This window comes from Cibotium barometz, chromosome 25, assembly GCF_041138505.1.
Source record: "Cibotium barometz isolate CiBa-2024 chromosome 25, ASM4113850v1, whole genome shotgun sequence".
Taxonomy (NCBI): Eukaryota; Viridiplantae; Streptophyta; class Polypodiopsida; order Cyatheales; family Cibotiaceae; genus Cibotium; species Cibotium barometz.
In genome coordinates this window covers 13634220-13651571 of record NC_141070.1, presented here as the reverse complement: position 1 = coordinate 13651571, position 17352 = coordinate 13634220, and the positions used below count along the sequence as shown (strand labels likewise).

The window sequence follows — 17352 nt, the reverse complement described above, 5'->3', positions numbered from 1 at the left end:
GATGTGGAGTGATGAGAAGTGATGTGTGGGATGTGTGGATTGATGTGGTTAATGTGCATTGATGTGCATGATGTGGATTGATGTGTGGAAGAATGTGGAATGTGTGGATTGATGTGGGTTAATATGGATTGATGTGAGGAATGATGTGAAGTGATGTGGATTGATGGGAAATATGTGAATTGATGTGAAATGATGTGATGTGATGTGAATTGATATAGAAAAATGTAGGATAATGAGAAATGATTTGGAATGATATGAAATGATAAAAAATGATATGGAATGATGAGGAATGATGTGAAAGGATGTGTAATGATGTAAGGAAAGATGGAAATTTTATTTGAAAACTGTAATTGTATATAAAACCTATTTTTTAAAGATTGTTTTACATCAAGAATGCTGGGGGAAGCATTTTGACTATCTCTTGAGGGATGAGGTCATGGACCTAAGTGGAAATGTTGCAACAGCAGATGAAGAGTCAAAGAAGGACGTCTCGCATGGCAAGATTGGCCGAGGTTTTGACCAGTCTCGGTTCGGTTAAAATGGTGAGCTTTCGGTACGATGGATGAGGTACCAAGGAAGCGGCCTATGAGTGAAGCGCTAGGTCACTTGCGAAGGAACCTAGAGGGTGCTGACTATACGGTGCTCGGGCACTGGGTTGCCCATGATACCCACGCGTGCGTCGAGGAAGAAAATGAGTTGTAGTTCGCTTTCTGAATACGGGCATAGATTTGGTTGATTGGCCTTGTTGGTCCTTAACGGATGAGTTCATGGCCCTTTTACATGGATCTTGTTGGTTGATCTAGCTGATCTTCAATGGAGAGTCCATATAGATTTTATAAGATTATATTCCTAGGTGCTATGGGCTAGGAACTATCGAAAAGGCCCCTGAGTGAGCAGGTGGTGAGCGTTCTGGTTGCTAATGATGCCATAGGTATGATGAGGAAGGAATGAATGGAATACTTGGTTATATTCCTGGGTACTATGGGCTAGGAGCTATTGAAAAGACCCCTGAGTGAGCAGGTGGTGAGCGTTCTTGTTGCCAATGATGCCATAGGTACGCTGAGGAAGGAATGATTAGAAATTAGACTTAGAACTGGAATACTGAGGATTATGATGGAAACACTGTGGTTTTATTGCAATGTTGTTTTGGAAATAGTTGAGTCTAAGAAAAGGTAATTTTATATTAGGTGAGTAAGTGGTGTGTCTATTTAATTTTTGCATGAGAGCCAACTAGGGGGCTTGGGAACTCTTCCCCTGGTACTTAGTCGGGACAAAACATAACCAAATTTTTATAATGGATCTTATCAATACAGTGGTGGTTGGGCGATTAACTAACCCATGGGATGGGGTTAGGCTGGATCGATGGATTCTTATAATAAAATTCAATTCTATTCAAGTTACGATAGTTGAAGTAAGTCACAGGATAATCCTTATTTTATGGAAACGATTTCAACCGTTGTGCCTCTTTTGATGGGGAAAAAAGCATTGGTCTCTATGAACCAAGTGCAAGTTTCTCCTTTGATTTGGCCATGTGACCCGTGGGTTCAGTCGGAATACAAAGGATAGTTAAGGCCTTTGACTACGTTAGAAGATTTTTTCTTGAGGAATCGCCTATGCTTTCTGGGAGAGGGAAGTTTTTTCCGGGTTCAGTTTTGGAAGAACCGAGAGATTAGTCTCTTGTCCGGACATTCATGGGGACGAGGCCCCGAGTGAGAAGCTTTGGCCTGCGTGTGAGGTTTTTACTTTCGTTTGCCAGCACTCCAGAGTTCGATACTACGCAGAGGGGACAGGGATCTCACAATAACAAGACAATTGTATTATGATTAAACCTTGTAACAATCAATAGCATACTGTTGTTGTTGAAAGCATACTGTTGTTGTTGAAGTCACCTATATACAACATAGTAGTGTTAGAGCTAGGTTAGATTTCAATAATAAAAACAAACTCCATTGTAAATAGACTTTGCCACCATTCAAATCCCTGTTCTAAGGCCAAGAGAAGAATAGAATGTCCCTACGTTCAAAAAAAAGAAGTCCATGTCACCTTCATTCACTTATAGCAGTTCTGTCTTCTAAGACAGTCAACCAAAGCCCAGTTGTTCTGCTTCAAAATGCTTCAAGAGATTCTGTGTGCCTAACCGGACAATGTGTGCTGTTGGCTCTCCTCCTGCTTTATCAGATGGCTCTCTGTACGACCATGACGTTGCTGTGAAGATGGACGGGCGATTGCGCTCTTCTCCGCCTCCGCCTTCGGAGCCTTTGATACAGAACCTCCTCTTTAAATGCATCATCGTTTTGCACGCCACTGCAGAGGGAAGCTCAACCAAGATGAATGCCAGCAGAGGGAGTATGGCACAGGGGCAGCAGCAGAGGGCGGCGCAATCCGCAGTGAATCCCACCGCACACGTGCAGCAGGAATTGTGCTTGTAGCCTTTTTTTGCCCTCTCATTGTCTCTGAAGGGTTCTTTGGAGGTGGCTTTCTTTAACTGTTTCCAATCTACATCATACATTTTGCCATCTCCGGGAGCCTTTTTGGGCACATTCTTCTGCTTCTGTTTCTGACTACTCTTCTGCTCACAGGAAACTTCTAGCACCAAGTTGGATGAAACTGACGGTGAAGACTCAATTTCTGTCGCCAAACTGGGTGAAAATGATGACGAAGAATCAACAGAGAGGTCTGAACGGTTGGATGGAGGGTGAGAAGAAGGAGAAGTAGTGGCCGCAGAGGGTTCTGTCGGAGAATCATCGGAAGCAGTGGGAGATGATAAAGATGATTTTTGCTGTGAAGAATCAGGAAGAAGGTGGACGGGAGCGCCCATATGTGAATCAGCGGATTTGCTCGATTGGGCGAAAAGGATTTGCAGAACGCTCTGTTAGGCCAATAGGGCTAATTAATCTTTTGAGCAATTAGAGTTTTCTTGCTCTGTTCAAGACTCAGCGTTTTACAACAAATTGCTATATTGGATAATAAGGGATGATTGCAATCCAAGGCTCTGTTGGGGGATTATTAAGGTTTGCAACCCATGTGCTCTGGTTGGCGATTAGACGTTCCTCTGTAGGATTTGCACTGGTGGCTTACATTCACGATTAGACGTTCCTCTGTAGGGTGGCTTACATTCAAACACGCGGATTTGGGCAGATTAAGGATTTGCACTGGTGGCTTACATTCAAACACGCGGATTTGGGCAGATTAAGGTTGTCAATGGTCAGTCACTTAGGGTGGGCGAGTAGGCTTTGCTTGTGAGGATCTTCAAGGGGCTTTTCTAAAATGCAGCATCTTAAGTCCTAAGCAAAATGGATTAGACTCATAACTGCGAAAATAATAAATAGAGCTACCGCAGCTCAGTGAGCTACTGGACTGGAGCAGGATGCTTTTCGTTTTGCCGAAGCTGAAAGGGGCTCTGACGTCAGCAGTTAAACAGCCTTGCCTGGTTGTTTAATTTGGGAGGGGTTTAATGCGCAAATATATATACATGTATATTCACACAAATATCTACTCTTTACTCCCTCTCCGCATGAGGCAGAAAAGGGAGGGATTCTTAAAATTTGAAACTAAGGGATATTTTTTTTGAGCTTGGGAAATATTATTTTTTTGTGGTATGGCCTAGCCGTAGCAATGGGTCTTATTATTAGGGCCGTCCTCTTGCTCTCGTGATATAGACTCAAGCCACATAACATTCGACAAGCATAGTAGTTCATCCCAGAGTGCATGCAAAGCATAGATCTGTTGGTCGACTTTTGTAGGGATGGAGATGGTGGCTAATGGTGGGCATGGCTACACTGGTAAGATAGTGTGTGTTTAGGTGATGGCCACACATTCAAAGTTTCAAGTTGCATAGTCAGACAAATGTACATATAAAAAAAGAGAGGAGATCTAGTCGAGCGCCTTCACAATCACCTGAGAACCTAGTTCAGCTTCTTGTGAGTGGAGACAAGGTTGCTTTTGATAGGCATCATGCCCATTTTTGGGCATTTTTGTCAAAAAATACAGCCACTTATTTTGAGTGACCGTAAAAAAATAAGGTAGATTGTGAAAATTTGGCATTATTTCAACTAAAACCATCATTTTGAAGGGTGACACAGTCCGTCAAAAATTATCCTTGCGTGGAGGATCTGTGATGGAGAGAAAAAGAAGGAGATGCGTGGTAGGAAATAAACACAACATCAAACTTGCCATCACCAATAGATTTATCCCAAACCTTCATAATTGACTTTAAATACTGGCATATTCTTCATTAATTATTCAAATAAAAATGACAAAACATTTTGGTGCTTTATTTCACACAAACAACTCCTAACCTTTACTCAGCCTACACTGATGATTACTATAAGGTTTATTTGAGCTTAATCAATGGAAATCTCATCGTCTCTAAGGTTATGTCCACCCATTGTTGCAAATCTCGTGCCATTGCTCCAGTGCCCCCACTCCCCCCTCAAGCATCGTGTAGGAGATTTTGTCATCCCTCCTCATTAGCTCTCACCCTCATTATTAATACCTACTATTGCATCCCTCCTCATTAGCTCTCACCCTCATTATTAGTACATACTATGGCATTATGGTACACAATTCCTCTCCCTTTTAAAGTACACGTGTGAAAGGTGACTCTGATAGATAGTAACTAAAATAATTTCCCACCCAACTCCTACGCATCATGTGTGCAATGCATTGTACACCTACACTTTGCACCTTTAGTTTTTCTTTTTCTTTTTTTCTTTTTATCGCCATGGGGGGGAGGGGGGAATCTTTTAGCTACTCATAGTCTTGTTGTGGAGGTTTTAGCTAAACACCTTACATTCTACTCACTTATTAGAGAGGCTTACAAGTCCCTTTAACGTTCCGCTTTTGAACCTTTCCTCCTTTCACACTTATGCACTATGGAACATTAGACATAACTTATGACTTTTATGCCCGAAATCCCTTAAAGAAAAGTGCATCTCCATGGTACTGACAATAGCAATGAACTATGGAACACTAGCCTCTGCTCCTTTCACACTGATGCACTATGGAACACTAGACCTTATGCCCAAAAGACCTTAAAGAAAAATGCATCTTCATGGTACCGACAATAACAATGAAGAAGACATTTTTCACTTTCAAAAGGTGGGTAGTGAGACATCATTTCTTTCCCTTTCACTTTCAAAAGGTTGGCGGTGAGGCATCATTTCTTTCCCTTGCACATTCAATAGTTCACTAAAAAAAACACCGAAAGGCAAATTCTCCAAATCTTTTGCATGACATGTGTATTCTTCTTGACAAAAGGCTCCATAAGAGTCTTTAAATTCTCAAAATCTTTTGCATTACATGTGTATTCTTCTTGACAAAAGGCTCAATAAGAGCCTTCAAAAAGCATGCAACTTTACAATATCATAGTCATAATTTAATGAGGGCATTGATTCACTTATCTTACAACTTACTCCTTCAACAATATCATGAAAGCTAAAACTTCAACTTATCTTTTGCATGACATGTGTATTCTTCTTAACAAAAGGCTCGATAAGAGCCTTCAAAAAGCATGCAACTTTACAATATCATAGTCATAATTTAATGAGGGCATTGATTCATTTATCTTACAACTTACTCCTTCAACAATATCATGAAAGCTAAAACTTCAACAAAGCATTACATTATGATCTCACACTAAAGCAATGCCAAGTATTAACAACTATTTGATGTTTTGATGATATAATTTTTAGTCATGTAATCGAGTTTGATGGACACATTATTATTTAGTAGCTTGGGAAAAACTTAAGATCGGCTTATTCTATGTTAAAAATCTATTTTGTCTAACCAAAACATCATGTAAGCTTTATTATACCACTCAAGTCATGAGAATGTGTTTGATGCCAATGTTATGAGTGACAAAATGTATATCAAGGTGCCCCATATTGTATGTAATCACTTATACAAGCTTGCTGTTTGTTAGCAATAATGACTTATCATTGCATCTCTAAGACACATGAGTAGCACACAAAACATTTTGTCAAAAAAAAACTTTAAAGAATATAAAGCACTTAGCATAATTTCCCTAGCATTGGCTTTTTCAAAATAGTAGATATTTCAAATGATATTGTAAAGCCTAGATGCCACAGACGAAGCCTACTAATGATCATGAGATTTATAGAAGGCTACTATGAGACATTAAAAATGTTAATGAAACTTATTTGTATAGACATTAAAAATGTCAATGAAACGTATCTATATAAAGATAAGGGATCTCAATAGGCTTACACATGCTTCCTTGAGAGAGAGAGAGAGAGAGAGAGAGAGAGAGAGAGAGAGAGAGAGAGAGAGAACCAATCTAGCCATAAGTAATGTACATTTTCACCTTTATAAAATATTACTTCCACACCACTTTTTTGTCTATTGTCAACAATTGAGGTTAAAACTCATTATTTGAGCTTCATCATTCCAACAATAAAATATTGAGTTGAGGCCAAGGAACACAAAATATTCATACATATTTCTAAATGTGACTAATTTAAGACACTGCCATACCTTCTAATGTTTGAACAAACTATCCTTTTGAACACATTTTGAATCCTTACGTAACTTCGTCGCATTTTCTTCATGTAGCTTAGATGACAATGAGTGAACAATTTTTCTCACCTCGAAGAAGCTCACTAAGCGACACATCATTGTTTCTATTTCTATAGAGGTGGTTTTAATAATATATTTTGTATAAAACGTTCGAGTGCATAATATGGGTATTTTCATTCTTGAATCAAATACATGTACAAGATTGTACAATTTTTATGTGTAAAAGCCCATGTGTATGTTGTAAATAAGGGTATTGATTTCATAATTTATGTGTGTGTATCGAAACTCTACACTAGAAAAGTGCTTCTTGAGAGGTCATGTATGGAGACAACATTCCTTGAATATGTCCCTTCATATGTGGCATGTGCATAAATGTTTAACACATCATTGTGTCATACTTCTTTCTTGGAAACCTATACAAGTTCCTTGTGTATAAGTTAAAATTACAAGTCTCTATCTATGAAATGCACCTATAGTAATTCATGCTAAAGATAGACAATAATGCCTCACTATGACAATCAATCACCCACTTATTATGGGCTTATTTATAATAATTCCTCACTATGATAGTTAATCACCCACTTATTATGGGGCTATTTACAATGTTAATGTTTAAACCACCTTCTATTGAAATGATATCCAAGTTGTGTGATTTTGATGATCCTTCCAATTTTTCAAACCTAGGACATATTATTAAAATCCTTTAAAGTAGGCATATTACCTAAAACATTTTTACGTCCTTGAAGAAAATCTCAAAGAGAGATAGTCATAGTACTTGAGTAGAGGCATAGATGTTTGCTTTTAACTATACGTCGACATTGTATTTCCATTTCTATCTCCTTAAAGTCTAGATAGTTCACTTCTTACATGCCCTAAAATTAAGATTCGGCAACCCATATGTTAAAGTACCACATGATATTGGAGACTTAGGTGACTAGGTCCACTATCATACTAAGGTGACTAAGTATCATTGGGAGGCAATTTCAAGACAATATTAGAGGCACAAATTTTTTAATGGTGTCTTTTTTAATCTAAACTTAATTAAATATATAAAAAATGTAGTGGGTTACTAATGATAAGGAAGTCCTAACAATTCTTGGTTATGTGTATTATTAAATTTTATAAAGTCATTAATGTAAGCAAGAAAAATAATTTATTAACTTAAGTTCATGCATGGTTGTTGAAATATCAACTTTATTCATTTATTATACTAAAGGAATGGAGATTTATGAAATAGGTTACAAAAGGAGGGGTGGTTAGCATTAACCACATATATTGTGTTGCATGTATTAGCCACAACTCTAAAAGAGGGGTGGTCCAAGCAACTCAAAGTTGGTCATGGTAGCCAATCAAGCAACAACCTTAGATCTTCCCTAGAAAAGTGGAGGCCTCCATCAATTTTTTTTTATGAAGGCTTAACACAACAATAGCATATGGCAGTTGCTTAAGCCTAAAGGACGACACCAACATCCCCTCGTAAAACAGGTCTCCAACTCTTTGCAACCCCAATGAAGATTTGTGTCCTTGCGGGCCCCATAGTTTAGTCGATGGATCACTTGGGAGAGCACAACTGTAACACTCTAAGAAAGAGAGAGTGAAGCAGACAGTCTTTGACGCAGTTGCCACCACCATCATTCGCTAAGCTCTTGGAGGATAATAACAAGGCGGCGGGCTTGCCTTCAAACATCATAAAAGTAGCTGGCCCCATCTCGCCTACTACAACAACAGCATCCTCATTAACAAAGAGCAGTAGGTAGAGAGAAGATTCATACACGAAATCAACACATTCAGCATTGAAATAAATTGAGCTGCTCTGATAAACTCCTTTACATTAGACATTAGCAACAAGCATGCAAGATCTCCACATGGGTCATAGCAATCATCACAACAGCTAGCCAAGCATAATAGCTATAACAACCAGTTGAAGGAGACTGAAGATAAAGCAAGTAGCATGGCAACATCCTTGAACAAGGTAGCTCTTTTGGGTGATCGTCTTACAGTAGGCATCTGCAGGCAGCAACACCAAGCATCAGTAGCTATCTAGCCGAGCCACTGCTAGAAGCTAGGAGTAGAAAAGAGGGTCTACATCAGGCAAAACTCTCCACAAATATAAGGCTATTTTTTCTTGTGTGGCTATAAGCAAAGACCCTCATGGTGGTTATCCTAAGGTTTCTAAAGCAATGGTGTGAATAAATCCTTCTCAAGATCTTGTTCACGTGTGGTGCTTAGAATTCTTTGAAATTACTTGCATGGGCTTCGTTTTACCCACTTGTGTTATCTCAAATTGGGCACCTCCAATAATGGACACCATTCACAAAGCTTCATCGGCCTTCACATTTATGTCTACTATGTTTTGCACATCATCAACACCATTTAAAAAATGAATAACAAAATTATCGACAAAATATTTTCACAAAAAAATGAAACCTTTGTAAATGCCGCCCACCATATGAGCAGGCAAAGTCTTGACAATGAGCTGGAAAAAGTGTAACCTTTGAGATAATACGAGCAAATGAGCACGTGGGGAATGAGTGTGTGAGAACAAAGAAAGAACTAGGTCATTTGCAAACAAGAAGACCAAGCTCATCAAAGCCTCTAAGTCAAAAGTGAAGAACATGCTAATAAACCTAGCAATTAAAGGCTACTAAAGAATGTAGAGAGAACAAAAAGCATGATGTCTCTCACCCCTAGTTCTAACCCCATCCTCTTGTGTATAAAGTGTCTAGTCAAAGCCAACATTATAGCCCACAGAGCAAGCTAAGATGGACCACTCCAACATATAACCAAGAGTGTAGGTCCAGTGTAGCATGTTAGGTGATAGATCCTCATCACATTGAGGGGGAGTGTTGGGAATAGCAATGTGTGAGGTTGCAATAAGTGTAGAGCAAGGGGGAGATCATGCACATTAAAAAGGGAAGAAGAAAAGACTAAGGGTCCTAGATCAAAGGTTGATTTGTATGGTAACTTGTAAAAGGTGAAGTCAATGATAAAAAAAGATAGCACATGGAAAGCACAAGGTGGCACACAAAGTGGGAGAATTTATAGACACATGGATGGTACAAGGTGCATGTATCTTATGGATAAAGACTTCTTAACAGATATAAAATCATGTAATCCTTGGCTCATTTTAAGAGCTTGATTAATGCAATCATCTTGTGATTAGTATCTTAATTATGTTTTAGTTAATCCTTATTTAAGTGGTCTACTTAGTATTTACTAATGAAGATTATTTCTTGTTATGAGCCTCCCTAGCAATGCTAAATTTCTAGTAATCCTAACTAGCCCCAAGCCCTTATCCTAACCCTCACTCGAACCTTGATCCTTACTAAGCCTAGCCCTTAACAAAACCACTTTTAGTTGGTCATCATCACCTTGTTCCTACCCTTTCTTCATGAGCGACATCCTTTTAAATATGCTTACCCCTACTCTAGGAACCACTCACATTTAAAAAAGTAGATGGCAATCTATTTTTTCTATGGTAATTTGCTCTAAGAACCACTCACATCTAAAAAAGTAGATGGTAATCTTATTCACACAATGAGTATGCATGTTGTGTATACATGTAGATGGTTATCTCACAATGAGTATACATGAAAGAGTATGCATGTTGTGTATACATGTATAATGAACATGTGTACTCATTGAAAATACACATGTTCATGTGTATTCTATTGAGAATCATGGATTGAGCTCTCCTAAACAACTTTCTAATAGCAAGACATTTATCTAATCATATACTAATCTTACAACTAATGACAACACTAATCTAAGGTGGATAAAAATGAACAAGACTCATTGTGATGAGTGTGTGCTAATTAAGTTTAGACTCAAGTTCAGTTAGGTGACATGATGGAAACATGTACTTATAAAAAGATTGGAGATTTTATGCTTGTATTCCAATGCTTGAAATGTCCTCCTTTTATATGAGGAGAGTACAACATAGATTTTCTCTTGCATGTGGGATAATTCTCACTTGGTAATGTGGCTTCTCACACTCACTCCATATTTTCCTTATGCTTTTTGGCACCACATTCTCAACACCCCCCCTTGGTACCAAATCTTTGGGCTACTCAAGGTGGTTGGATGTCGGTTACAAAGTCTTATTTTGACTTTTTACTTTCTACATTCCCCAATGTGTTGTGATCAACTTTGGCCCATGTGCTACTTTGGCACTTCCCGCCCTTAATGCTACTTTGGCTCTTAGGTGAGGGATGAATTTCTAGCTTGGATACATCATTGGTCCTAGAGGCTAGTTACAAGCACTTTTTGCAAGAAGTATGATTTTTTCACAACAAATTTTTGTTTTAGAGATGGGTAGTCGTTGGTAGCTTCTTTGTTGCTTCGTTGATGCTTCTTTCGCTATTTTTAGTGTGCTTAGATTTGATGTGTATACACCTTTTCTTTGATTATGCACACATATGCTCGCATACTCATGTGGTTGCGGTATTTTTACAAAGATTGTACTTTTTCTTTTCACACACACTAGCGTGCTCATTTGGTCGCTTTTACAACATGATAATTTTTGTTAAAAGTTTGTCGATGGCAAGGTTGAACATGTTGGTGATGATGACTTTAAAAATCTCCTTGATGTCGTCCATGTTGATGAAGTTCCTGATTTTGATGGATAATTCAAGGCCCAAGTTTTGAATAGCATGGTAATACAAAATTATGTTATAAATGCACACTTGCTATTTCTCTCCTTATGGCAGGTGAACCACCTCTTAAAAGAGGGTTATGCTTTTTTTTTCTTCTTATTTTTTTTATTTTATAATACAACCTTATCTTATCCCTTCGTTGTCTCTCTCCCGCCGATTTCTCTGCGCATGTCACTCTTCTCAGTGATGCGGTTCAACTGGGTGTCCAGAACCTCCTTGGAGTCGGCCATCAACAGCTTGGTGCGCGCTGCTTGAGCTCCTTTTGATGCGCTTACTTTGTCTGGTGGGATATGGCTGCTTGCTTGGCCTCCAATTTGCTGTTAGCAATTCGTTTACTGCTCACAGGTTTATCACAATACTGCTCACAAGTGGCCGACGCTGCTCACAGTGTGTCACCTGCTCTCTCCCCTTTCTTCAGTGATCCCTCACTCGTCAATAGTGCACAGAGCTGCTCTCTCCCCTTTCTTTGCTCTCTCTCTACTGTTAGGATTAGCGAGCAAAACTTCTACTTTTGTTGTTGTGTTTCAATTGCATGATGCTGATTATGCCTCACTACACCACAATTGTTGTAGCCCATTTGAAGCCTCTGTGGAGATGCCCATATTAGATGCCATTGAGGTGGTGTTGTTGATGTGGTCGTCACCTTTGAAGTGTTATTCAGCCTTACGTTTGAATTTTGTTTTCGCTTAACTGCACCAACTCTGATTGCTGTAGATAGAGTGCTCCTATTGGCTGAGTGAAGAAACTCCTCCTCTCTTCTCTATGCTACTGAGATTGAGAAAACAATTCAGCTCAACCAAAATGGACTAGCAGAAGAAAATACCTTCTTCCCTAACCTAAACCTAACACTTAATTACTTTGTTAATAAATTGAACCTAAAGTATGAGAGCTAGACTTAAGCTCTGATACCATGTTGAGAATCATGGATCGAGCTCTCCTAAATAACTTTATAATAACAAGACTTTTATCTAATCATGTACTAATCTTATAACTAATGACAACACTAATCTAAGGTGGATAAAAATGAACAAGACTCATTGTGATGAGTGTGTGCTAATTAAGTTTAGACTCAAGTTTAGTTAGGTTACATGATGGAAACATGTACTCATAAAAAAGACATGAGATGTTGTGCTGATGTTATGCTTGTATTCCAATGCTTAAAATGTCCTCCTTTTATATGAGGAGAGTACAACATGGCTTTTCTCTTGCATGTGGGATAATTCTCACTTGGTGATGCAGCTGCTCACACTCACTCCATATTTTCTTTATACTTTTTGGCACCATTCTCAATGAGTGTACGTATAAATGAGTATGCATGTTGTGTACACATGAACATGTGTACTCATTGAGAATACACCAATGAAAGAAATACATGTCAAGGTAAATGATATCCATGCATGGATCCATTGCTCTCCTCCTTTGTTGTGTCCCTCCCTCACCATCTGTAGCCATTCTTCTTTGGTGTGTCCCCTGACATGCTCCCATCAACATCTCTAGCTATGTCTCTAGTGGCATCGAAGCCGGTGCTCCTCCTTTGGTTCCATGCTCCAATCACCATCTCTAGCTATCTCTCTAGTGGCATCAAGATGGTGCTCCTCCTCACGCATAGAGCCATGATTTTCCTATTGGATGAAAATATCCACTGAAGGCTACTTTTAATTTAAAATGAAGAATAAGTAGAGAGTAATCTTGAAATAAATATAGAATATTGTAATTTATCTCATCTATTGGCTTATCTATGTCCTCTCTTGTCTATTTTAAGAATAAATGATCTCTACTTATGGTGGATGGTAGCATAGAACTCCTTAATATGTTTTTGTCTCACGACAATGTCATGGAATATTAAATAAATAAATTGCTTGATCTTTAGAAATTATTATGAACTTTATGGAAAAATAAGGTTGCTAGAGAATCTTTTATTTTATAGAATTAAATCTTTTAAATTTTTATGTGTTTGGAGAATTTTTCATTTGTTAGTTGTGGGCTTGCATGGGGCATGTATTTCACGTCTTCCTCTCTATCTCCTTCTCACTTGAACTAGGGCATGCTTAGTCTTGTTAATGCAAGGATCATTTGGATACCTACCTCTTTATCGATAGCTTAATCTCATTTTGATGGAAGCTACTTATGATTATACTCCCACTCTATTATCACTTAATTACAGTCCTCAAACCATTGGTGTTGAGATATCGAGCTCAACTAGTGCTGTAGACATTGATGACCCACCTGGGTGATAGCTTCCGCACTTATGCCACTGGCATGGTTGGTGAGATTATGGTTGATATGTAAGGAGATTTGATTGAATAAATTCATTAGCATTTTCTTTGAAAATATATAATTTATAAACATTTAACTCATAAGTGAAATGCATGTTAGATCAAAAGAGTAAAGAAAGAGAAAATGATTTAAACATTTTTGTGAGTAAACTAGGTAGTATTTCTTGAAAATGAGAAATATTTAGCATTTTTTAAAGATTCCATAAACAAAGGTTAACTTTTAACCTATTTTTGAAAAGTCATCCACGCATGCGTACATCACCATCCAAAAATGACAATATTTAGAGAGCTTTGCATATTTTTTTTTCAAAAATTGAGATGAAAAGAAAGACTTGGTTTTGCTTGCTTTTTGAGATTATAAACTAAAAATCTAACAATAAGTTTTTAAAAATATACCAAAATAGAGATACTATTTGTCATTGATATCTTCAATCCAGAAAAGAAATTAATACAACTCTAAAAGACGCTATTATCTAGACATATAGCTCATGGCATAGTTATGGTTCTTTATCATCACTACTATCTATACTATCACCATCACTAACTAGTGTGATTTCCCTTGAGGAGAGGTAGATGAGGCATCTTATTCATCACTATCCACAAAGACATTTTTTTCTTCTATGTGTACACATGAAACTAAAACTCCTTGGATTTGTTGTTGTGTTAGCACACCTGAGGATGTGTTACAAAGCTCAGAGTTGCTGAAGCAAGGGATCTTCTCTAGCAAAAAAAATGATTTGACTTTCTCAAGTAACCCACTTTTATGAGAGTAAAGTCATATACCAAAATATCTACCTCATCAACAAGTGGTAGCACACTAGTACTAGCAGTGTTCTTTCCCCTCTTGTGCTTGCCCTTTCCTTTTGTTATATTTATCATTTTCAAGCTATATTTTCCTTCAAATGCATTTGCATGAGCTGTTCTCATCCAACGCACCATTAGTAACAATGTATGCTGGGATCACTTTCATCTTTATTAGTAGCGATTACCTTGCTAATTTAGAATGGATGTTTTAAAGCATCATCCTCAACTAGGGTAGCAACAAGGGTATCCTTCTTTATGTCTTGCAGATCACCACTCCACATCTCTTAAAGTCTTGTTCACCTTTCTTTTGATCATTTGCCTCATTCTAAGATTAGCTTTAGGATGGGGTCAGGGACTCAGGGACTCAGGTAGGGGTATTGATTTTTTACTCAACCACTCACTCAAGAACTAGCTCAAATAAGTGGGTTTTTAGCAATACTTGGACACCAAAAAGAACTAGCTAGAGTCCATGAGTTATTGATATTCCTTTCAAGTATTTCTTCTTATTGTTCAAAGAACTTATCCCACCATTGTACATCTTGCTCTCGTATATACTGCATTGCCTCGTCGATTAGCAATCTTCTCTCTACAATGCACTATTGAAAACGACTTGTCTTGCTTGCCTCCTTTTCTTTCTTCAAGCTTTCCAAGGGGTGCCATTCTCAAAGCCTGCATAACTATGTCTAGAAAAAAAATGAGAACTTTAAGGCCACCTAAAGGAGGCCACTTTGCATTAGTAGAGAAAATCTTTCCATACAATAAAGTTTGTCGACTTTCTTCTGTAGGGTTAATCAGAAAGGCATGTTGGTAACTTAGATCATTTAATTACTCCAAGAACCTCCTTTTTTCTACCCTTAGCCCATTCACCAAAAACTTTAAATCTATTGTCTCCTTCAAATGCTTTACCACTAGCTTTGGTGTGTAAGCTTTCTCTATAAGTGTCATCATGGTCAACAAAGTAAAGGCATTTTGACAAGATTTTTTTTGAAAATGTGCTAAGCATCTGATCAATATGGTCATGATGAGTGTGGCCCACAAGTAAAAATTTCACTTTCACTTTCTTAATCACCCCTAAGGAAACTAACATGCTTAGGTATCAAAGAACTCTTTGATTTTTATTCTCTCTCGTAATGTTATCTAGCTATAAATATAATATGTGCTTTGCCTGTAAGTGTCAAGCCTACCAACGCAATGTTGGATGCTATTGCAGAGGGAGAAGTATAAACTCAAAGTTGACCAGGTTTTGGGACCATTGTCACTTTTCCTTCTCGGGGTACTGCAACAATTGAAGCCTTCAATCATAAGGGATTTATAGCTTCATCACCGTCCTCTGTTGATGAAGATGAAGAAGAGAATGCCCCTAATCATAAGAAGGATAAACCTATGTCTGTGAGAGCTAGGATAAAGACTTCTTATTATGTACCCCTAGGGAGAACTTCTCACGGTTTTATAAATGCATCATCAGATAGACCTCAACTCTCGACAGGTACGTCAATTAGAACTCTTGCTTATTTTCAACATGACTGGAGCTTCTCTGGGATCGATGGTGGTCTTTATTTCATCATTGCTAGGCATTCTAGCGAGGGTAATATTCTTAGGTTTCAAAATTCTTGTGGCAAAGTATTAAAGTGAATTATACAGGGGAAGAGAGAGATAATGTTGTTTCTTTTATTGTTGCTGATGATACAAACAACATTAGAGAGTTTCTAATGAGCCAAAATAATAATCAAGTGGGGATTTTTCATCCTATTCAATTCACTTATACCTTGGAAAAATACGACAATCTATTAGTGAGCTTAGGATCTTTCTTAACTCCAAGTAATACAACCTCTAATGTTGCTAGCTTAGAGGTCACCCCTAGAGGCTCCAAAGTCTTTTGTCTATGGCTCTCATAGTAAAGGAGGAAAACATAGATTAGTTAAAAGGACTTCTATGTCTATAAGCTCTCGAAGTGAAAGGACATCTCATTAAAACACCAATTTTGTTAAGGAGAATAGCTCTTCTTACTCTCACAGCATGCACCTAGAGTATTGTACTGACATAGTAAGTAAACAAGAGGCCATGGGAGAAGAAAAGCATTACCTTGTTGTTGTTGGGGTGTAAGTGATTACCCGGATGAACTCCAAGAAGCTCTCCGATTGTGTAGAATGTAGCTAGCTCTCTCCAAACTCTCCTAGAGGGCATCAATCTCTAGCGTAAGCTTACTTGGACACGATCCCCTCACAACTCCAAAGCCATGATGGTGCACTCCAATAAAACCTACAAGCACACTCTCACACACTAGCAAGAGATAAGAACACAAGAAGTACAAGAGCTCTTACAATTACACAAGGAAGTGTGTGTTCCCTGTTGGAATTAGGGTTGCAGGAATGCACACACAACTTCAAGAAGATGAGGAAGCTTGAGCACAACACAGTAGTGTATTATGAGTGCCAAAAATGAAAGATAACAAGCCCTAGAAGATAATGGGCGTATATACAATGCACGGGGGAAAAAACCTCCTAGTGAGGGAAAAAGTGCCCCGGCGGTCCTAAGTGTGTTCACACACATCACTACTATAATATGGTAACAAATCCCCCCTGGAGTGATGCGGTGAACAAGAGCTAGCACTCATGTATAGGGAAGTGTCTAGCTATGTGGACGAATCCACAAAAGGGAGTAAGCCCAAAGCTTTGCGAAAAGCTTCGAACTTCTCACGAGGCAGAGCCTTTGTGAAAAGGTCTGCAAGGTTATCCTGTGTTGGCACATAAGCCAAACTGATCTCTCCTGCAGAGAGTCTCTCCCTGACATAATGGTAGTGCACCTCAATGTGCTTCGTACGAGCATGGAACACTGGGTTCCGCGCAACTGCCAATGCGCTCTGACTGTCAGTGAAGATGGTGGTGGCAGATGGCTGCCCAACACCCAAATCAGCCATAAGGCGTCTGAGCCACACACACTCAACCGTAGCTGTGAAAGCTGCCCTGTACTCAGCTTCACAACTAGAAGTGGCCACAGTAGGCTGCTTCTTGCTCAACCATGATATGCATGAGCTTCCAAGCATGAAGCAAAAACCACTCATGGACACGCGTGTGTCATAA

At 38.5% G+C, this 17352-nt stretch overlaps 1 protein-coding gene across 1 annotated transcript; it reads right to left on the bottom strand.

The window, feature by feature from the left end:
- Positions 1 to 1796: 1796 nt before the first annotated feature.
- On the bottom strand, positions 1797 to 3888 carry LOC147624262 (uncharacterized). The gene is made up of 2 exons (XM_086819232.1): positions 2044 to 3888; positions 1797 to 1889 (listed from the first exon to the last, which is right to left on the bottom strand). The coding sequence occupies exon 1, from the start codon at positions 2816 to 2818 to the stop codon at positions 2081 to 2083; it is 738 nt and encodes a 245-aa protein (XP_086675358.1). The 5' UTR covers positions 2819 to 3888; the 3' UTR covers positions 1797 to 1889; positions 2044 to 2080.
- Between the last annotated feature and the right edge of the window lie 13464 nt (positions 3889 to 17352).

Coding starts and splice junctions, on each gene's coding strand:
- LOC147624262 (XM_086819232.1), bottom strand. CDS start 2,818: ATGGGCGCTCCCGTCCACCTTCTTCCTGATTCTTCACAGCAAAAATCA.